The sequence below is a fragment of the Manis pentadactyla genome, chromosome 6 (genome assembly GCF_030020395.1).
Source record: "Manis pentadactyla isolate mManPen7 chromosome 6, mManPen7.hap1, whole genome shotgun sequence".
In the NCBI taxonomy this organism is placed as follows: Eukaryota; Metazoa; Chordata; class Mammalia; order Pholidota; family Manidae; genus Manis; species Manis pentadactyla.
Window position 1 is genome coordinate 3957641 of NC_080024.1, and position 23596 is coordinate 3981236.

The window sequence follows — 23596 nt, forward strand, 5'->3', positions numbered from 1 at the left end:
ATGGGTCTTGCTTTTTTATCCATTCTATTATTCTGTGTCTTTTGATTGGTGCATTCAGTCCATTTACATTTAGGGTAATTATTAAAAGATATGTACTTATTGCCATTGTAGACTTTAGATTCATGGTTACCAAAGGTTCAAGGGTAGCTTTTTTACTATTTTACCATCTAACTTAGCTCACTTATTGAGCTATTATAAACACAGTTGGATGATTCTTTATTTCTCTCCCTTCTTATTTCTCCTCCTCCATTATTTATATGTTAGGTGTTTTATTCTGTACTCTTTTCTGTTTCCTTGACTAATTTTGTGAATAGTTGATTTTATTTTTTGCCTTTAGTTAGTATTTGGTTGGTCTGCTTGCTTTGGTGTGATTTTATTTTCTCTGGTTACATCTATTTAGCCACAGGAGTGCTCCCATCTAGAGCAGTCCCTTTAAAATATCCTGTAGAGGTGGTGTGTGGGCGGCAAATTCCCTTAACTTTTGCTTGTCTGGGAATTGTTTAATCCCTCCTTCATATTTAAATGATAATCGTGCTGGATACAGTATTCTTGGTTCAAGGCCCTTCTGTTTCATTGCATTAAATACATCATGCCATTCTCTTCTGGCCTATAAGGTTTCTGTTGAGAAGTCTGATGATAGCCTGATGGGTTTTCCTTTGTAGGTGACCTTTTTTCTCTCTCTGGCTGCCTTTAATACCCTGTCCTTGTCTTTGATCTTTGCCGTTTTAATTATTATATGTCTTGGTGTTGTCCTCCTTGGGTCCCTTCTGTTGGGAGATCTGTGGGCTTCCATGGTCTAAGAGACTATTTCCTCCCCCATTTTGGGGAAGTTTTCAGCAATTATTTTTCAAAGACACTTTCTATCCCTTTTTCTCTCTCTTCTTCTTCTGGTACCCCTATAATGCAAATATTGTTCCATTTGGATTGGTCACACAGTTCTCTTAATATTCTTTCATTCCTGGAGGTCCTTTTATCTCTCTCTGCCTCAGCTTCTCTGTATTCCTGTTCTCTGATTTCTATTCCGTTAATGGCCTCTTGCACCTCATCCAGTCTGCTCTTAAGTCCTTCCAGAGATTGTTTTCTTTATTCTCCCTCCTGACTTGACCTCTTAGCTCTTACATATTTCTCTGCAGGTCCATCAGCATGGTTATGACCTTTATTTTGAATTCTTTTTCAGGAAGATTGGTTATATCTATCTCCCCAGGCCCTCTCTTGGGGGTTGTCTGCGTAATTCTGGACTGGACCAAATTCTTCTGCCTTTTCATGGCAATAGAGGTAGTTGCAGGCAGGTGGCATGTGTGTCAGCTGGGAGAACAAAGTATCTTCCTGCTTGCTGGTCACCTTGCCGTTCTCCACTGCCTGTGCTGGTTACCTGCACACTGGGAGCAGCCTCCGGGTTACTCCCATGAGCTGCCGCGGACGGGGCAGCCATCGGGGCAGCCCAGAGCCCTGCGGGGAGAGACAGGTGTGCCGCATGTGCTCTCCTGTGAGAACGGCGCCCCTTTGTGCCTTGCCCTAGCCTCCTCTGTGCCGGGCAGCTGCATGCCGGTGGCGGCCTCTGGGTCTGGCCTGGGCAGCTGCATACCAAGAGAAGACTCTGGGCAGCTGCTGTGGGCATGGCCGCTCTCTGGCTGCTCAGCCACTGTGGCAGGACCACGCCAGCCAGGGGAACAAATGGCAGGCTGCTTATCACGTGAGGGGCTTCAGGGCTGTGTTGCCACCCAGGGGCCTGGGGAACCTGAAGTTCTTCAGGATCCCCTGCCTGCTGGGCTAAGTGTGCTGGGACAATTCTGTCCATCTGTGAGGCCCCTGTCCCTTTAAGACTTTCACAAAGCACCTGCTTTTCTTTTGTCCCAGGGGCGCTGGCTGTGGGGACCCACTCACAGATTTTACCTTTCCATTTCCCTAATATCCAGCACACCATGCAATGTGTGTCTGCTCTCCCAGTGCGGTTTACTAGGGCTGGGTGTTCAGCAGTCCTGGGCTCCCTCCCCCTCCCGCTCTGACTCCTTTCCTCCCACCAGGGAGCTGGGGTTGGGGAGCGCTTGGGTCCCGCTGGGCCGTGGCTTGTATCTTACCCCCTTCACGAGGCACTGAGTTCTTGCAGATGTAGATGTAGCCTGGCTGTTGTACTGTATCCTCTGGTCTCTCTTTTAGGAGTAGTTGTATTTGTTATATTTTCAAAAATATATATGGTTTTGGGAGGAGATTTCTGCTGCTCTACTCACACCGCCATCTTGGCTCCTCTCTCATTAGGTCTTCTTATACAAAAATATTGAATTTTCTTTTTTGAGATTTTAGGATTTAAGATAATAGATCCTATCAGATATTACTAAGTATAAAAAATATAATTTAGTCTAGTCCCACATGCAGGATATTGCTATATAATTTTCATCACATTTATAATGGCACATTCTAAGGGACAAATGACATAGTAAATACATTTCATGTAGAATAGCTTGCGTTTTCCTTCAGCCCCCTCATCCTGGACTGTTCCACTTGCAGTTACAGCCTCATCAGCACAGAACTGAAAATGTGAATTATTTTGCTTGAGGAAGGAATTTAACTCCATGTTCCCTGACACGGGAAAGAGAATCATTTCCAAGTGAAGGGGTCATGATTTCACTGCATGTGTTTACAAAGTCCCTGTTGTGACATCCAGGCTTTATTGTCTTAAAAAATATGGCAAATCATAACTGAGTTACACATATGATTTAAGAAATACCTTGATTCTTATCACTTACATCTTTGATTTCCCTTTGACCTTTGAGTTTCAAAAATAAGTCAGCTTTATTTTTGAAATTGAAAGCCCCTTGGGCCCCAACCCATCTTTCCCTCTTCAGTTGTTGCTGCATGAGAGCCACATGGGTGATGGCGTGAGAGCCACACAGGTGAGCAGTTCTGCCAGTTGTCACAGATTTTAAAGATTTTTTTTTTAAACTCACTGGATGGAACATTATTCAGTCATTAAAAAGAAAAATCCTGTCATATGCTACAATGTGGACAAACTTTGAGGACATTATGCTAAGTGAAATAAACTGGTCACAAAAAGACAAAAATGGCATGAATCCATTTTTATGAGGTATCTGAAGTAATCAAACTCTCAGGGACAGAAAGCAGAGTGGTGGGTACCCAGGGCTGGGAGAGGAGGAATGGGGAGTGGTCAATAGGTATAGAGTTACAATTTTGCTAAGTGAAAGTATTCTACAGACCTGTTGTGCAACAATGTGAATATACTTAACACTGCTGATCTGTAGCCTTACAAATGGCTAAGGTGATAAATTTTTTATTATGTGTGTTTTTATCACAGTTTAAATTTTTTTTAACTCACTGGGACATTGAAATGAATACTGAAATGGCTCTATACAAATCATGACTATTCGCTTGTAATAAAAAAATTTAAAATTTAAAATTAAAAGAAATACTGTATTTCAGTGAATCTAATAAATTATTGATTGTAAGATGCATTATGATTTGTATGTGCCTCTAGAGAAAAAAAATGCTGTCAGGTAAACAAAAACATCCTTGATTATAATACACATTCATCTCTAATTTCACATGTGTTAAACTGTGAAAAATATACATCTTAGAATTGGTGAAATAGGATAAGGTGTATCTATCTGTCTTGTTAGCAAAAAAAAAAGTTCTTTCAAGTTATAATTATTGATGAGAATCCATAAGATGCTCATTCTCATACAGGATGAGTTAGATTGATTCACCTTTCTGAAAGACTGTTAGCAAGATGCAACAAGCTCATGAACATATATATCTTTTCCCCTCCAAATTCTATTTCCATCTTAAGGAAATCATCAGAAGTAGCTTTGTGCAAGGAAATTGCCTACTGTGTTCTTCTTAATAATCAAAATTGGAAATAACCAATTATAGAGTAGGGATATAGCTAAATAATTTATGGTCTGGACCTACATTGATGTCACAATATGCCACTATTATAAGTATGTTTATTACTAATTTCTGATGACATGAAATAGCTCAAAGTGAAAATTGAGGTTTTAGAATTATACATGTTTCTTCAGCTAGATGTAAACATCCATACACACACCAAAGAAAGAAAGCAAATATACCAAGTTTATTGCTCACTTTTTAATGTGGGGACTTCAGAAGATGCTTTTTGTCTATAATTGTATTTTTCAAAATATTTACATTTTACTTCATTAATTGCAACAAAGTACACATTTAAAGTAAGAGAAAGTGGGCATAGAATATTATCAATTTTTCTAAGATCTCCAAATTATTTAGTGTATATGGATAGGTAAATAGATGACACAAATTGTTTCTCTGTTCCATCCTTAAGAGGACACAAGTATAAGTAATGATAAAAACAGTGGTTGTCTCCAGTTTTTCTACCTTAAAAATCAAACTAGTGGTCAGAGGACTGAATCTCAGATAATCTCTGTTTAACATGAACTATTGTGTTAGCAGCAGTTTTAACTCAATTTCCATTTCATTTAATTCAGCCTAGCTTTCCTGAACATCTCCTGTGTGTAACACGCCAGGAACTTGTAATGGCCAAAAACTATTTTTTCATCTTGAAGTCTTAATACCTTATACTGCCGACACATAAAGATAGAATTACATGTTTTGTAGTGTAATTTTTCTATTTTACTTTGTAGTTTATATCTGCTCAGCTCAAATAAAAGAAGTCTGTATTAATTTTTCCAGCAGGTCAGAGTTTGGATAGTATAAAGAGAACAACTAGTCTGTTTTGTATTAAATGTTGCTTTCTCCAATTGGCTTTCCTTTTCCAAGTATGTCTTCTCTTGGTATTACGTGTTCTATTGAAATTGTACACCACTGAGAAATATATGGATTCAATTTTTAAAAGAATGGTATCTCCTGTTCTCTGGCTGATAACCATAAAAATCCATTTACCCCAAATCCAAGAAATGTTTTCAGTTGAATATATTTTCCACTCTATCACTAATTAAGATACTGTCTACTCATTTAAAATTTTTGCTTTTCCATTATTTCATTTTACATCATGCCAGTGTATAAAGCATTGACTTATCTGATCAAAACAGTATTTGTCCCTTTATGGAAAGCTTGGCATGTCTCCAGGGGTGGCTATTTAGTAACTGAAACCAGAATTAAGAGCCAGAGACATCATTATGCCTTCAATTCCTGACCAAATGTTTCCTTTTCCATTGTCATATAAATTATCTTTTTGGTATTGCCATTTTAAATATTTATATTCTAAAATCTACAAAGGAAAATAAATAGCATTCTAAAAATTCATGTTATTTTAATTGGCAGAGCCAATGGGGCAGATCAAGTAGAGGCAACCTTCATGAATGTGATGCATTTCATTCTGTGGATCCCTTTGAAATAATCTGTCCTACAGTCATGACCGTCGTATATCTTATGTTACCCTGAAGCCATAGATGTTTGCGTTATAATAAAGAACACTGGGGACGCTTATTAAAGAGAAAGAGCTGTCGCTTGGAAATGCATCAACTAAATCCTCAAAGCACCATAAAACCCTGCTCACTTCCAAATACTAACATGAAACAGGCTCTATTAGAGGTTATTTCTTGGTCAATAAATTAGACGTCTATCGTATTAACAAAAACCCCAAGTAGGAGCTTGGGTGCCCGCCGGGATGAGCGCTCCGCAGGCAGCTCCCTTCCCGGCCCCACGGGGGAGGGCGCTCCGGCCCTCGGGGCGCGGGGGCACGGGGCTCCCCTCCGGGAACTGCTTTCTGTCAAAGCCGAAACGAGCAAAAACACTGTGGCCACACTTGAATTTCAACCAAAAAACCACGTCGTCCAGCTTGGTCACGCAAATTCTTCATTCTATTTGGCTCCAAATGACGTTAGTTTCTAGAAATAAGTTTATTCTCAAAAAACGGTTTTGCTGTAATCTGTAGGGTTTTATTTTGCTTTAGTTTTATTTTACTTTTTAAATGTCGAAGAGCTGTTTTCCCAACTGTCCAGGGGGAGCCAGCATCTTGGAAACGAGCACGTGCCTCGCACACCAGCTTTGGAGGCCTGGCTTCGGTGCTCACACAGAACCAAGCATCGGGGTGCGCGGCAGGGGCCGTGGGCCCAGCTCCACCGTGTGGGCCACGCGGGGGCCCTGCGAGACTTGAGCCTCCCGCTGGGCCTGTTGCTTCTGAGAGGAGGTCAGTGCTGCCTTTTCGCAGAGCCGTGATGGTAGGTGAAGAGCCTAGCCAGGAGCTTGGGATAGGACAGGCCTTCAAGGAATGGGTGCTGATATTAACCATCTTGGAAAATTACAGCACATTCTTATGACAACTGAATAATTTTATACAATGGAAAACTATCAAGAAATATGTTAAGTTTTCTATGTGGCTAAAGAAAATATTTCAAAATAAGTTGTTCTGTAAAATACACAATGCCACCGATTTAAAAAACATAGAATATCTTGACGTATGTTATTTACTACACAGATTTATGAACTTGAAATTAGACTGTTGAAAGTACGATCTTGAAAAGCAGTGCAGTTGGAGGATCCCCAGACACTGAGTCTTGTCTGCAGTTACCTAATCTAGCTGCAAAGAAAACTTACCGTTTTCTTTTCAGTTAATTGGGATTTTACAGTTTAGCTACTTGAGAACCTTTAGTTGGATTTTAAGTTGTGGCTGTTATGGTTGTTACTCTGCTTTACTCTTGTCCTGGGTCTTCAGGTCATCAGAAATTAAATGATGAAAAGAATTTCCTTCCTTACCCTCCCATTTGTCACCTGATCCCAGGATTTCTTTATCCACATCCTAGGGCAGAGCATTTGCCCTTCTTTATCTCTGGTTAAGGCCCACTACACAGCCTTTTAATGCAACAGGTTGAGTGGCGAAGGCCATGGACTCTGCAGCCAGCCTGCCTGCCTTCAGATGCTGGTCCTCCCGTTTCCTGCTGTGGGAACTTGGGTGTTGACTTCCTGGTGCTGCGATTTCCATATATGCAAAATGGAGACCGAGCACCTAGCGTGTTGATTTGTGTTAAGTCCTAAATAAATGGCTGTTCGCAGAGCATTTAAAATAGCAGCTGACACATCACACACAGTAGGCACTGGGTAAGTGTCAGCAGCTGTTTGCCCTCTGTTGGCTTATAGCCCTGGCTTCGCATGCGCACATCATTCATGGCTCAAAAATGCTTAATCGGTTGCCGTATTTTACCTCCTGAAATTAGCCAAGATTGACAAGGTTAATGCTACAATATTGGCAAGGTATGGAAAAGCAGGCTCTGTCGTGCACTTCTGTGGGGAGAGTAAATCTTGCAACCTCTTTGCAAGGCAGATCAGCAGTATCTGTTAAAGTTAGAAATGCACTTTTTTTTTTAAGTATGATCTATAGCCCAAAAGAAACATTTGCAGGCAAGATATTTTAAGCCAGAAGAAACTTGTCATTGGAGAGAGAGAACAAAGCCTAAGAGGATAAGAGCGGAGATTCTGTAAAATAGATGCCTCCTGTCAAAGCCCCAGTCTGCCACTCCCTGGCTGTGTGGCCCTGGGTGAGTTTCTTGACCTCTCTGTGCTGAGGTTTCCTTATATATGAAATGAAACTAATAATGGCACCTGCCCATAAGGCTATAATGAGGAATAAATTAGTTAACATTTATAAACCACTTAAAATATTGCATCCTAAATTCTAAGTACCATCAAAGTGTCTATTTAAAAATATTTCTAAAGAAAGTAGGACACAAAAGAAGCAGATTAAGCTTCCACTACTAGTCAGTTAAAAACTCAGCCAGAGTCTGTTCTAGCCCAGCCCCTAATTCAGCAAATTATAAAACTGCTTAAAAAAAAGTTTAGAAGTTAGGCTTGACAGGCTAGAAAATCTTTTCTTCCTTAACAGTTTTACACCAACTAAAACTGTCGGATGCTTACCAAGACCGGCCGCGACCGGGCCCCGAGCAGAGGCGAAGGAAAACGCCAGCCCGGGCTCCTCGGACCGTCTCGGTCTTGTCTCCACTCCTCCTCCTGCTGGGCTCATCTTTATGAGAAGCTTTATTTGTATAAACACAGATACATAAATATAGATACAGTCCTCGGAAATGAAATGATGAAACAAAATGGCTTATTTTCATAAACTAGGAACACACACGCGTGCACACACGGTCTTGAGACGGAGTAACCGAAGCGCAGCTCACTCCGCAGCGGGAGGCGTCCCACGTGCAAAATCGGAGCGAGCAGCGTGCGGCTCGAGCCCGCCCCCGGGGCAGCCTGAGTGCTTCCTGGCGAGCACCAACCCACAGTGGCGTCGGGGGGCGCGGCGGGCTCGTTCATCTCTGCACTGAGATGACAGGAGAGATTTCGCAAGACGGTCATTTGCTTGGAATAGATGCTCTCCCTTCCCTGCGTCGCTCCGTCGTTGCCTCTGGTGACAACCGAGCACCAGGAAGGAGCAGAACCCCCCCACAAGACAACGAGCTTCTTGAGACGGTTGCCAGCACACAGGCTGATTTGCCAGTGTATTGGTGACTGATACACTGAACAGATTTTCATTTGGACAAATGTCCATTTTATCTGACTAATTTGAACAAGGATTTTTAAAGGCAAAGCCCATCAAACATTAGATAAGCATTTTAAGTTAATGGGCCGTGGAGTCCTGTTTCCTCACAAACCCAGCGAGCACCATCTTACGTCCTATTTTTACAGCAACATCAGTTATTAATATGTATATTTTTGCTGACAGAGGACCTTGCTATAAGCCTAGGTTTCGTTATCCAGTTCTGGGTCATTAACTATGGAAAGCTTGTAAATATAATGGTTTATTCACATGGGAAACCTTCATTAAGATGCATTATTCTACAGTTGATGTATTTCAATACATAGTATATTATCATGTTCTCTACTTCCTTTTAATATTCGTAAATTTATTTCTAAATGAGTTGCTATTTATGAAGTAAGTTAGCAAATTTGAATCCCTTGTGACCAAAGTTGCTAAAGAGGAATAGATGTTTTAGCCCAAAGGAAGAGCTGCTCATTAACGTAGGACCTAAATATATTATAACATCTAAATTCAAAAGCAACTAGAGAGAGAAGCTGCAAATGACCCTAAATGTATTTTTGTCAGAGAAAGTCTAATATCAAGAAACACGCATGAATACACAGATATTAATAGCACAGCATGATGTACTGGGAGAAACACAGAACGGGGGGATCAGGAAACCTTACTGCTCACTTCTTCGTTTACATAGAATGATGGGGAAAGTCATTTAGCTGTGAACCTCGGTGTCCTCATCTATTCGGTGGGATAGTCTCGTCCTCCTTTCTACCTCAAAGATGGATGGGAACGTCAGTGAAGAACCACAGTGAAGGAATGTGCAGGGCTCAAGGCCATGCCAGTGGAGTTACTAGGAAAACCCAGTGTGAGCTGAGCGATATTCCTGTTTCTCTCAGAGATCATGGAGTCTTAGGAAGTTGACAAAACACTTTATATTGAGCCGTTGACAAGCTGCAAATCAGTGTCACTGACTCATTACTTCATTTTTAGGGATAAAGGGAAAGTGAGCAGCTAAAATAAAGCTTGCATGTGTACATCTCTGATAAGAGCCTGCTGTAAATTACCGTAAGAGCATAATTGGGGTTAGAAGCAATACCATGTGATTTATTGATACAACAGAGAATCCTACCATGAATACAAGACTTCAAAACAATTTTCCACATTGATCAGAGGCAAAGAAATTTGGTCACTTGTAATAGATGTTAATGTCTTCATGAAAACAGTCAACTTTGAAATAGTCATCATAGAGATTAGATGAAAATGTGAATTATAAACTTCTGTTTCATACATTTAAAAGGTAAACAATTGGAATGAAAATGTTACCTGACAGTATTAGAATAGGATACTTTTCTAAATGATTAAATAAAGGAAATTCCTATCTCTTTATTTTGACGGAAGGTATGTAATACAAAGTCGTGCCTCTGAGCTCCTGTATAGTGAGGCAGTTTAGATCATTTGTTTTTAACTTTGTTCTTTAAAATAATTCTATAATTCTCATTCTACATTCACTTTTAAAGTAGTTTTAGGGTATTTTCTCCTATCATAAAAATTACACATTCTCATTTTACTAAGCGTAGACAATTGGCTAATTCCCTTAAGACTTCTAATGCATATTTTTATAAAGTACTGTATGTGTGATTTTCTTTTCATCTTCTTTCACTTGACTTTATGTCATTAAATGGATGCTGTATTCTAACAGCATCTCAATTATGGTTTCAAATTGAGAAATTACTCCTTGATGTTTATAGGTATTTCTTGGAGAGTGTGTGTGGTGTGTGTGTGTGTGTGTGTGTGGTGTGTGTGTGTGTGTGTGTGTGTGTGTGTGTTTGCATGTGCATACTTGTTACACTTAACTATTTGATCCATTTGGGATTTAGTTTAGTATATGACATGAATTGAGTCTTTAAGATTATCTTTTTTTTCCAAGTAATTGATTTAAATTTACAATTTTGCCGATGTCTTTTGTAAATAAGGCAAATTTGAATTTGTCACATCCTTGTTTTGCAGGTTTTGAAAAGGACCTGAATGTTTTTCTCTTATCCCTGAAATTTTCTTTACTCAGTAGCCCCCTAGCATTCCTGGGTTTCACCCATGTAGACGGGCCCCTGGTGTAAGGACAATCGCAGCGACAGGGACAGCCGTGGAGAGCATAGCATGCACCAGACACTGTGCAGCAGGCCCCTGCCGAGGCGGCCCATCCTTTCCCGTCTGATGGAGGAAACTGAGCAATGCTTTGTACAAAGTCACAGAAGGAGCATGTGGCCAAGCTTTGACTTAAACTGAGGCATGCTGTTCCGAAATCCCAGAGCGTGGCTTTGGACCAGATAAACCAGAGTGCTTCCTGCCTCTGCCATTTGCGAGCTGAGTGAATTTGGGAAAGTTAATTAGCCTCTCCGGCTCATTACCTTGTATGACAAAAATACCTGTCTGGCCAAGGCCGTAAGGGTTAAGAGATTGTTTCCGTAGAGTGAGTATGTGCAGTAGAAGCTCCGGAAGGGGTGCCTGCATCTTCTTTGGTTCCTGTTTTAAGAGGCTCCTTCCTCGCCCCCTCCCCTCCTCCTGCTCTTCCCTTGTCGCCCTCGTGTCAGCTTGTGCAGGCCATACCGTCTCCGTGCCGGCTCTGCCTCACTGTGATGTGAAAGCAAACGCAGCAGGAGGCAAGTGAATGGTCAGGGCTGTGTTCTGATCAAACCTTATTCACAAAAGCGTGCAGTCGGCCGGGTTTGACCCACAGCCTGTGCCTTACCAGAGCCTTCTCTAGAGCGGGCAGTGTTGCCGCAAACCTGGATAATTATCAGAATCACCCGAAGATTTTCCAAAGCAACTCGCTTCTTGGTTCTTCCTCAGCCCCTGATGGAACTGGGAATCTGTATTTTTTTTAATTCTCCCAAATTTTGAGGAAAGAAGAGAAACTGGAAAAAAAAAAACGACTCACTAGTATATTTGAGGATATGTTACATCTGAAAACACTTCCCCAAACAAATGCCACTAAAAACAAGAGAAGAACAAATAAAAAATAATAAAGAATTCTGGGAAAATAAAAGCATGCCCCAAAAGGCAAAACATAATCCTTAAAAATCTAAATAAATACAAATAATAAATGGACATAACTGAAAACCAAATCAGTTCTGGGAGATACTGTTAAATCTCCTGTAACAGTACAAATATATAAAGGGGTGATAGAAAATGTAAGAGAGAAGTTCTGTATTACGAAAGATCAATCTAGTAGTCTGGCATTTGTCTAGTATTTGTTACAGAGAGAAATGGGGAAAAAAAGAAATAATAGATGGAAATTTTTCACACTTGAAAACAAGTTGTTATTCTAAATGGACCCCAAATGGAGAATATGATGAATACAGTGCCCACACCTAATCACATTTTGATGAACTTTCATAACTCCAAGTGTATCTCCCCGTAAGGGATTTCAGAAGGAAAATCAGCTTATCTAGAGAGCACAGCACTCAGGTTTCCAACAAGCTAGTCACTGTTGGCCCCGCCTGTCGGAAGCCACCTCCTAGGAAACTGCCCAGAAAATAGCAAAATGGCAAAGAGAAGAATGAAGGATATGTGAAAAGAAAATTGCAGGAGTTTCAGGGAGAAAAAAAGGAAGGAAATTGTAAAGAAGCATTAACAAGAAGATTCCTTATAATGATATGGTTTTCAGATTTAAAATGATCCCTGGCTTTTAGATTGTATCCTAAATATCTTGGCTATTGGCAATAATGCTGCAATAAATACCACTTCAAGGTTGAAATTTCATTTCCAGAAGTGGAATTGCTGGATCATATGGTAGTTCTATCATTAGCTTTTTGAGGAACTTCCACAGTTTTCCCTAGAGGCTGTAACAATTTACATGCCCACCCACAGCAGAAAGGGTCCTCTTTTCTCCACATCCCAACCAATGCTTGCCTTTTGCCTTTTTGGTAGTAACCACTCTAACTGACATGAGGTGGTATCTCCGTGTGGTTTTGATTCTCATTTCTCTAATGATTAGTGATGTTGAGCACTTTTTTTAGGTTTCCAACAAGCTAGTCACTGTTGGCCCCGCCTGTCAGAAACCACCTCCTAGGAAACTGCCCAGAAAATAGCAAAATGGCCATTTGTTTGTCTTCTTTGCAAAAATGCCCATTCAGATCCTTTGCCCATTTTTTTAGTCAGATTATTGAGTTGTGTAAGTCCCTTATATATTTTGGACATCAACCCCTTATCAGAGGTATGATTTGCACATATGTTCACCTATTCTGTAGATTTCACCTGTTCCTTTTATCACACTGTATCCTTTGCTGTGCAGAAGCTTTTGATTTGGTGTAATCCCACGTGTCTGTTTTCCCTTCTGTTGCCTCTGCTCTTGGCGTCTTACCCAAAAAATCACCATCAAGATCAATGTCAGGAAGCCTTTTCTCTGTTTTTGTCTAGTAGTCTTACAGTTCCAGGTCTGACACTGAAGTCTTTAATCCATTTTGAATTGATGTTTGCACGCAGTGTGAGGTAAGGGTCTAATTTCATTCCTCTGCAGGTGCATATCCAGTTTTCCCAAAATTATTTATTGGAGAGACTAACCTTTCCCCGTTGTCCTGTTCTTGGATTGTGATGATGTGAGGCAAGTAAGGAGGCAATTATTTGAAGTTTCAGAATTATGTGGAAGTAAAACAAACACAAAAACACTACATACCCACACCCACAATGATGGAGGAATTTGAGAGTGACACAGGAACTAGCAGCGACTGAATGAGCTCCCAGTGGTCAAAACTGAGACATTTTGAACAACAAAATAGTAAATTAGTGTTGGTTTGTAACCCAAAGTAGAAAATGAATATTTGTGAATCCATGCCGACATAAATAAAAGATTGAATAAATTAATAAATATGGAAGAAGAGACAAATCTTCTATGCAGAAACATTCCAAATAATTTTAGATGCTCCACCCTTAAGGAAGGACAGCATAATTCCCCACTCCTGAAGTGGGGGCTACACGTAACGACTTCCTTCCAAAGAGGACAGTTGGCATTGGGGGGTGGCGAGAATAATCTTACAGTGAAAAGCATACAGATGTGATCAAAGCCAACATGCACCATCTCAGGGCATGTTCATAGTATGTCATCCTGATGCGATGTGACGGAAATAGCACTTCCCCTCTGCAGCCTTCCCCTCAGTAATCCACGACCCCGGCTAATCATTACCAGGTCGAGCTGTGTGTCTGTATAATTGGTTTCCTTTATAAATCTATGTATTTTATTTTTATGCACTTGAAAAGATTATTTTGCAAAGAAACCCACAGGCTTTACCAGGTGTCAGAGATGAAAGAGTGTTAGCTATTTGGAGATGACTGGAGCTGCTAATTCTTCTACCCAACTCTGGCTCATCCGGTTCCCACAGCCCACATTCTCTTTCCATTTCAGTGCCTTGGTTTATACTGTTCCCTTTTCCAGGAAGAGGAAATTCCTTCTATGCATCTGATTCAACAAAACTCCTTTGAGGTTAGCTTTGCCTACATTCTGAGGGCTCTTTGCCCATTCCGTACCATGTACCTTGTTGGGAAGGAAGGCTCACAGAAAGTGGGCAATGGGTGGAATGCAGATGACCAGTGAGTGATGGAAGGACCTTCAGGCCAACTGGGTTCTAGTTTTGGATGTACCAATGGCATGCTGGTAGTGCTTAACCATGGTTCTCTGGAAAAAATGTGTGCATAGATATTCATACCCACATTTATTATAGTTTCATTGATATGAGGGTGTGTTATTACAAATAATAAAATATACATTGTTCTTGATTACAAATTCTATATAGCCATCAATAATTACAGAATACTTTCCTTGATTTTATTGAATGCTTATATCTGTTGTCAGCCTTTGGTTGCAACTAATCAATGAATGTAGTTCTGATAAGAATGTTGACTAATATTTTAATTTGCATTAATAAGTAAGATGAATGTGAAACAACAAAATGTATGTCAGAAACACACTCATTCACCATTTTCTAAAGTTGCATACTCCTTTTTGAGTCAGATTATAGATTTTGAATACTGGAAGGTATTTCCTCAACTTTTTGTGCTATTTACAATGCAGCTGATACGGACATGACACACTTTTATGTTTTCCTGCATAATTTATAGCATTTGCTAATTCCCACGTTGTAAATAGTCCTATCATAGCCAGCTTCACACTACTAACCTGAATGAACACAAGTGGGAAGATGTGCACTGTGGCAGCCACTACACAATATTGTCACCCATACAGATACAATAGACATAATTTCAAGAGCATAGATGATAGTAACATGCAGTGAAGTAATTCAGAAGTGATGAGTTTTGTGTATTAATAATCTTGTTTTTAATATAATTTATTTAATTATACAAAGCACATAAAATTTAGCGTTTTTAAATGACTGTATTTAACAACAAACTTGCAAAACTATATCAATCAGATCTCAGGAGCCATGATGAGATAGGCTTTTGGCTGGCCCCAGCACACCACTGAATTTGCCCTCCATTTGCCAAAGGAACTGGGCTGAATCTCTGAGCTCCTTTGAGCTCAGGATCTTTATCTGTAAAGAAAAACTCTCTACTCATGGCTGTGATTCCACAAGGCACCACAAGCCCCATACGTGTTCTCCTTTCCCAAGTTCCTTTCCATTCAAACCTACAGCATGGCACCTTTGTAGATTATCTGACCCTGTTCCCCACTATCATATATTACTTTTACTTTGCCAGCTTCATTTCTTTAGAGATTCTAGAGAACAGAAATGACATCTCAAAGTGATTTTTATATTTTTTCTTACAACAACCTTCCATAGATGTTGGACCAGACTTTTGATGACTTGCTAACCAGCAGATTTTAAGGTAGAACATTACAAAAACAAGGTGTAATATTAGAGTGAATATCTAGTGTCAGCTGAGCATCTCCTTCCTGGGAGGTCTGTCACGGTAGGAAGGATGTTTTCAGATGGATTCTGATGAAGTCTTTTTTGAAATCAGAGCACTCAAGCTCTTCTCCCCAATCTTGCTTCAAATATTTTCTTATCGATCTGTTTTGCTCTCTCACTAACCAAGAGGATCTGGGAAAGCTCTACTTTCTGTAGTTTGAAAACATTTTTTAAATGTTCATTGAATATGCATTTTCCAAGCTGACCACGTCCCTACCCAGATTCTGGGAAATGGTATGGAGTGATCCCCGTCCGTCCTCCACATGGTGGGGAATCACTTCTTCAGATTTGTCCAGCCACGTCTGAATCTTTTATTTTGCATGTATTTCCTATAGGCCTTTGGTAGACACCATCAAAGATATTGACATATTTCATTAGCATCTAATATTTTTCACCAGCTCTATAACCTTTATGATCTCGAACTTTTCTTTTGCTTGTGTTTTCAGAATCCACCACCTCTGTTTAATGAAGTCAGTGCTACAATAATCCAGGCCCAAAAGGTAGCCAACATGAGGGATGAGGTGCAGATGAGGCATGAAGAGGACTACAAAGAAGCCTTGGTTACAGTCAAGGACGACCTGAAATTAATAGAAGGTCCAGACATCCAAGAGAACCTCCAGGACCAGATCCGGCATTGGTTCATCGAGTGCAGGTGAACGTGAGAGCTCAGCCATATGTCCTCAGGCCCTCCTGTCACGGTTGAGGTTCCTGCATGTTTTAAGCACAGAAGCATATTCATACAGATTCATGAAGGTTTTTTAAATTTCATTTTAAAAAAGTGAATGTCAAGGCTGAGAATTTAGGAACTGATTTTTTTAATCAAATTGCTTTTTGACCGGGTGGATTTTTAAAAAAATAAGGTCCATATAATTCTTCTATGGCCAAATGGAGTTGAACCCATGGGTGAATGATCCAGCCCTACAACTGGGGGATTTCACAGGCCAAGTATCTAAAGGCCAAGGGATCCAGCCACAAGCAGACCAGGGTGCCCGTCCTTCTGGGGTTTGGCTGGCGTCCCTATTTGTCAGAGACCTGAGATTCATAATGATTCTTCCAGACAGCTGCTGAATCCAGGACCTGACACCTGTCCCTCAAACCTCCATGAAGTAATGGGTAGGTGGCAGTCCTGGGGACAAAGCCACAGGCCTTCCTGCATTAACTATCTCCTTTAATGCTCTGAAGTGAAATGACTTAAAGCTTGTTTACAGAAGATGGTTTTTGAATGGTATTCCTCTTTTAGACATGCACACACAGTAGAACAAACATTTGTAGAACACTGGAGAAGTTTCCATATAGTAGAACACTTTGTAGATAACCTAATTAGAGCAGTTTTAAAATCTATTTTATTTCACGAGGGGAAGCAAAGAGGGCAGATTGTTGTGATCTGTCCATCCAAGGAGCCAAGCAGGCCAGACGTGGCCATCGGTGCTCCTCGATGGACATTAGCCATCTCACATTAGGCTCAGAGATTGTCAGGCCCCGTCGTTGGTTAGCTCACCAGGACCAGAGGATGTAACTGATTTGCAGTAGAAAAGTACATGAAAAGATGCAGCCTCTAGGATGACTTCCAGTGACCTCACCTCCTGTTCCTCCTAAGGCTCTCCCTTGAGCGTGCCCTAGACCTAGAAGTTCACCTCTGAAGACAGAAAAGGCAGAAAATGATGGGATGCCACCACCATCTGGCTCCACCCTCTTGCCCTTTCAATGGCTTCTCCCTCACTGTTTCTGAGAAATATCAGCTGCCATGTTCAAAACTGCCCAAAGGAGAGGCCCAAGTGGCAGGGGACAGAGAGCCTCCCTCCAACAGCCTGACAAGAACTAAATCCTGCTCACAGCCATGTGCGTGGGCTTGAGGGTGGAGTCTGCCCCGGGTGAGCCTTCAGAACAGACCACAGCCCCGGCGACACATGCAGCCTTGCGGGAGGCCGAGGCACCTTGCTGAGCCACATCTGGTTCTTTACTCACAGAAATGGCAGCATAATTAATGTTTCCATCACTAAACTCTGAAATAATTTGTTATGTGGCAATAGATTTCTAATATGTATCAATGGATACTTTTTACAATGATTTAGAAACATCTCAACTATCATAAACTTCTCCTGTATTAACTATGGATAAACCTAACAGTATTTCCTCAGTAATACTTACATTTTATAACAAAGTTTCTCTGTAAATGTGCACTATAACAAATACATTTTTTAATTAGGGAATTCTGTCCTTTTTTATGTAAATACAATTTTAAAATACGGATGGTTTTTAAAAATTCAAAACTGATTAAATTTGTGAGGTTTCCTTTTTGTATCTTATTTATCGGATATTTTAAACAAAACAGGCATTTTATTTTTTTAATTAATTTTTTTATTAAGGTATTATTGATATACACTCTTATGAAGGTTTCACATGAAGAAACAATGTGGTTACTACATTTACCCATATTATCAAGTCCCCACCCACAGCCCATTGCAGTCACTGTCCATCAGTGTAATAAGATGCCACAGATTCACTGCTTCCCTTCTCTGTGCTACACTGTTTTCCCTGTGATCCCCCACAGCATGTGTACTAAACATAATACCCCTCAATCCCCATGTCCCTCCCTCCTGACCCACCCTCCCACACCCCTCCCCTTTGGTAACCACTAGTCCCTTGGTGTCTGTGAGTCTGCTGCTGTTTTGTTCCTTCCGTTTTGCTTCACTGTTATGCTCCACAAATGAGGGAAATCATTTGGCACTTGTTTTTCTCTGCCTGGCTTATTTCACTGAGCATAATACCCTCCAGCTCCATCCATGATGTTGCAAATGGTAGGATTTGTTTCTTTCTTATGGCTGAATAGTATTCCATTGTGTGTATGTACCACATCTTCTTTATCCATTCATCTACTGATGGACACTTAGGTTGCTTCCATATCTTGGCTATTGAAAATAGTGCTGAGATAAACAGGGGTGCATTTGTCTTTTTGAATCTGAGAATATTCTTTGGGTCAATTCCAAAGGGTGGGATTCCCGGGTCAAATGGTATTTCTATTTTTAGTTTTTTGAGGAACCTCCATATTGCTTTCCACAATCGTTGAGCTAGCTTACATTCCCACCAGCAGTACAGGAGGGTTCCCCTTTCTCCGCATCCTGGCCAGCATTTGTTGTTCTTAGGCTTTTCGATGCTGGCCATCCTTACCGGTGTGAGGTGATATCTCCTTGTGGTTTTAATTTGCATTTCCCTGATTAGTGATATGGAGCATCTTTTCATGTGTCTGTTGACGATCTGAAATTCTTCTTTGGAGAAGTGTCTATTCATATCTTCTGCCTGTATTTTAATTGGATTATTTGCTTTTTGGGTGTTGAGGCATATGAATTTTTTATATATTTTGGATGTTAAAACCTTGTCAGATATGTCATTTACACATATATTCTCCCACACTGTAGGATGCCTTTTTGTTCTGTTGATGGTGTCCTTTGCTGTACAGAAGCTTTTTAGTTCGATGTAGTCCCATGTGTTCTTATTTGCTTTTGTTTCCCTTGCTTGAGGAGAAGCGTTCAGGAAAAAGTTGCCCATATTTATATTCTGGCTATTTTTGACTGTTGTCTTCTAAGAGTTTTATGATTTCATGACTTACATTCAGGTCTTTGATCCATTTCGAGTTTACTTTTATGTATGGGGTTAAACAATAATCCAGTTTCATTCTCTGGCATCTAGCTGTCCATTTTTGCCAACACCAGTTGTTGAAGAGGCTGACATTTCCCCACTGTATGTCCCCAGCTCCTTTAGCATGTATTAATTGACCATAAATGCATGGGTTTATATCAGGGCTCTCTAGTCTGTTCCACTGGTCTATGGTTCTGTTCTGTGTCAGTACCAAATTGTCTTGATTACTGTGGCTTTGTAGTAGAGCTTGAAGCTGGGGAGCATAATCCCCCCTGCTTTATTCTTCCTTCTCAGGATTTCTTTCGCTATTTGGGGTCTTTTGTGGTTCCATATGAATTTTAGAATGATTTGCTCTAGTTCATTGAAGAATGCTTTAGGTATTTTGATAGGAATTGTGTTGAAACTGTAGATTGCTTTAGTCAGGATGGCCATTTTGACAATATTAAGTCTTCTATCCATGAGCATGGGATGTGTTTCCATTTATTGGTATCTTATTTAATTTCTTTCATGAGTGTCTTGTAGTTTTCAGAGTATAGGTCTCTCACTTCCATGGTTATGTTTATTCCTAGGTATTTTTTTTATGCAATTGTGAATGGAATTGTTTTCCTGATTTATCTTTCTGCTAGTTCTTTGTTAGTGTATAGGAATGCAACAGATTTCTATGTATTAATTTTGTATCCTGCAACTTTGCTGAATTCAGATATTAGATCTAGTAGTTTTGGAGTGGATTCTTTAGGGTTTTTTATGTACAATATCATGTCATCTGCAAACAGGGACAGTTTAACTTCTTCCTTGCCAATCTGGATGCCTTTTATTTCTTTGTGTTGTCTGATTGCCATGGCTAGGACCTCCAGTACTCTGTTGAATAGAAGTGGGAGAGTGGGCATCCTTTTCTTGTTGTCGATATTAAAGGAAAAGCTGTCAGCTTCTCACTGTTAACTATGATGTTGGCTGTGGGTTTGTCATATATGGCCTTTATGTTGAGGTGCTTGCCCTCTATACCCATTTGTTGAGAGTTTTTATCAAGAATGGATGTTGAATTTTGTTGAATGTTTTTTCAGCATCTATGGAGATGATCATGTGGTTTTTGTCCTTCTTTTGGTTGATGTGGTGGATGTTGTTGATGGATTTTCAAATGTTGTACCATCCTTGCATCCCTGGAATAAATCCTACTTGATCATGATGAATGATCTTTTTGGTGTATTTTTTAATTTGGTTTGCTAATATTTTGTAGAGTATTTTTGCTTCTATGTTCATCAGGGATATTAGTCTGTAATTCTCTTTTTTTGTGATGTCTTTGCCTTGTTTGGGTATTAGAGTGATGCTGGCCTCATAAAATGAGTTTGGGAATATTCCCTCTTTTTCTACTTTTTGGAAAACTTTAAGGAGGATTGGTATTAGGTCTTCACTAAATGTTTGATAAAATTCAGTGGTGAAGCCATCTGGCCTGGTATTTTGTTCTTAGGTAGTTTTTTCATTACCAATTCAATTTCACTGCTGGTAATTGGTCTGTTCAGATTTTCTGTTTCTTTCTGGGTCAGCCTTGGAAGGTTGTATTTTTCTAGAAAGTTGTCCATTTCTTCTATGTTATCCAGTTTGTTAGCATATAATTTTTCATAGTGTTCTCTAATAATTCTTTGTATTTCCGTGGTATCGGTAGTGATTTCTCCTTTCTCATTTCTGATTCTGTTTATGTGTGTAGACTCCCCTTTTTTCTTGATAAGTCTGGCTAGGGATTTATCTATTTTGTTTATTTTCTCGAAAAACCAGCTCTTGCTTTCATTGATTCTTTCTATTGTTTTATTCTTCTCATTTTTATTCATTTCTCCTCTAATTTTTATTATGTCCCTCCTTCTACTGACTTTGGGCCTCTTTTGTTCTTTTTCTAGTTTCATTAATTGTGAGTTTAGACTGTTCATATGGGATTGTTCTTCTTTCCTGAGGTAGGCCTGTATTGCAATATACTCTCCTCTTAGCATGACCTTCACTGCATCCCACAGATTTTGCAGTGTTGAATTACTGTAGTCATTTGTCTCCATATATTGTTTAATGTCTGTTTATGTTTGGTCATTGATCCATTAGTTATTTAGGAGCATGTTGTAAAGCCTCCATATGTTTGTGGGATTTTTCATTTTCTTTGCATAATTTATTTCTAATTTCATACCTTTGTGGTCTGAGAAACTGATTGGTACAATTTCAATCTTTTTGAATTTACCAAGGCTCTTTTTGTGGCCTAGTATATGATCTATTCTTAAAAATGTTCCATGTGCACTTGAGAAGTATGTGTATTCTGCTGCTTTTGGGTGTAGAGTTCTGTAGATGTCTGTGGTCTGTCTGTTCTAATGTGTTCTTCAATGACTGTCTCCCTGCTTATTTTCTGTCTGGTTCATCTGTCCTTTGGAGTGACTGGAATGTTGAAGTCTCCTAGAATGAAAGGATTGCATTCTATTTCCCCTTTTAATTCTATTAGTATTTGTTTCACATATGAAGGTGCTCCTGTGCTGTGTGCACAGATATTTATAATGGTTAAATCTTCTTGTTGGATTGACCCCTTTATCATTATGTAATGTCTTTCTTTGTCTTCTGTGACTTTCTTTGTTTTGAAGTCTGTTTTGTCTGATACAAGTACTGCAAGTCCTGCTTTTTTCTCCCTTTTATTGTATGAAATATCTTTTTTCATCCCTTCACTTTTAGTCTGTGTATGTCTTTGGGTTTTAAGTAAGTCTCTTGTAGGCAACATATAGATGGGTCTTGTTTTTTATCCATTCAGTGACTCTATCTCTTTTGATTGGTGCATTCAGTCCATTTACATTTAGAGTGATTATCAATAGGTATATACTTATTGCCATTACAGGCTTTAGATTTGTGGTTACCAAAGGTTCAAGGGTAACTTTCTTACTATCTAAGAGTCTAACTTAACTCACTTAGTATGTGATTACAAACACAATCTAAAGGTTCTTTTTCTCTCCTTTTTCTTCCTTCTCCATTCTTTATATATTAGATATCATATTCTGTACTCTTTGTCTATCCCTTGATTGACTTTGGGGATAGTTCATTTAATTTTGCATTTGCTTAGTAATTAGCTGTTCTACTTTCTTTACTGTGCCTTTATTACCTTATGTGACAGCTATTGAACCTTAGGAACACTTCCATCTATAGCAGTCCCTCCAAAATACACTGTAGACATGGTTTTTGGGAGGTAAATTCTCTCATCTTTTGCTTACCTGGAAATTGTTTAAACCCTCCTTCAATTTTAAATGATAATCTTGCCAGATAACATAATCTTGTTTTGAGGCCCTTCTGCTTCATTGCATTAAATACATCATGCCACTCTCTTCTGGTCTGTAAGGTTTCTGCTGAGAAGTCTGATGATAGCCTGATGGGTTTTCCTTTGTATGTGATCTTATTTATCTCTCTGGCTGCTTTTAATACTCTGTCATTATCCTTGATCTTTGCCATTTTAATTATTATATGTCTTGTTGTCCTCCTTGGTTCCCTTGTGTTGAGAGACCTGTGCACCTCCACAGCCTGAGAGAATATCTCCTTCCCCAGATTGGGGAAGTTTTCAGCAATTACCTCCTCAAAGACACTTTCTATCCCTTTTTCTCTCTCTTCTTCTTCTGGTACCCCTATAATACAAATATTATTCCATTTGGATTGGTCAGTATTCTTTCAGTATTCTTTCATTCTTAGATTTCATTTCATTTTTTCTCTCTGTGCCTCAGCTTCTTTGTATTCCTCTTCCCTAATTTCTATTTCATTTATCATCTCCTTTACCATATCTAATCTGCTTTTAAAACCTTCCAGTGTATGTTTCATTTCTGATACTGTGTTCCATAATGATTGGATCTCTGACCGGAATTCATTCCTGAGTTCTTGAACATTTTTCTCTATCTCCATGAGCACATTAATGATTTTTATTTTGAAATCTCTTTGAGGAAGATTTATGAGGTCAATTTTCATTTGAATCTTTCTGTGGCATATTCATAAATTTGCTTTAAACAAGGTTCCTTTGTCATTTCATATTTGTATGTGGTGCCTTCTAGTACCCAGAAGCTCCATTCTCTGGAGCTGCTCAGCCCCTGCACCAATGACAGGGCTCTCAGGGGAGTGGTGTTGGTGCCTGAGGGGAAGAAAGAGCTGTTCCCTGCTATGCAGTTGCTATTCATGTCTCAACTGCCGGAATCAGAGGGCCGAGCACACAGGTATAAGCCTCTATGCTTTGTGTTTGTAGCAGCTGTAGGTCAGGCTTCCCTCTGGCTGGCCTATGCCAGGGTTGGGTTTGCCAGTTTGCAAGCCAGGTGGGGCTGCCCAGGAGGAAGGCACAGCAGGCTGCGTATCACAGAGGGAGCCTTGGAGCTGTGTAGCCAGCCAAGGGCTGGAGCACCTGAAGATTGTGAAAGTTCCCAACCTGCTGGGTTGAGTGCACCCAGAGAATTTTATCTTCCTGTCCTTTCTCCTGAGCATTGAGCTCTGTGTAATCCTTGCCCCTTCAGCAGCCCTCTCGCTGTTAGGAAGTCTGTCAGACTGCCTGCCTTTCTTCTGTCACAGAATAGCCGGA

The 23596-nt window shown here is 39.9% G+C and overlaps 1 protein-coding gene across 4 annotated transcripts in view; it reads left to right on the plus strand.

Annotated features, from left to right (window-relative positions):
- The window catches only part of IQCA1 (IQ motif containing with AAA domain 1), a 176433-nt gene that overhangs the window by 29895 nt on the left and 122942 nt on the right, over positions 1–23596 (plus strand). For all 4 annotated transcript variants that reach the window (XM_057503392.1, XM_057503393.1, XM_036901073.2 and 1 more), the window contains one exon: positions 15846–16051. In XM_057503392.1, coding sequence (XP_057359375.1) covers positions 15846–16051 — 206 coding nt within the window. The remainder of the gene's footprint in view (positions 1–15845; positions 16052–23596) is intronic.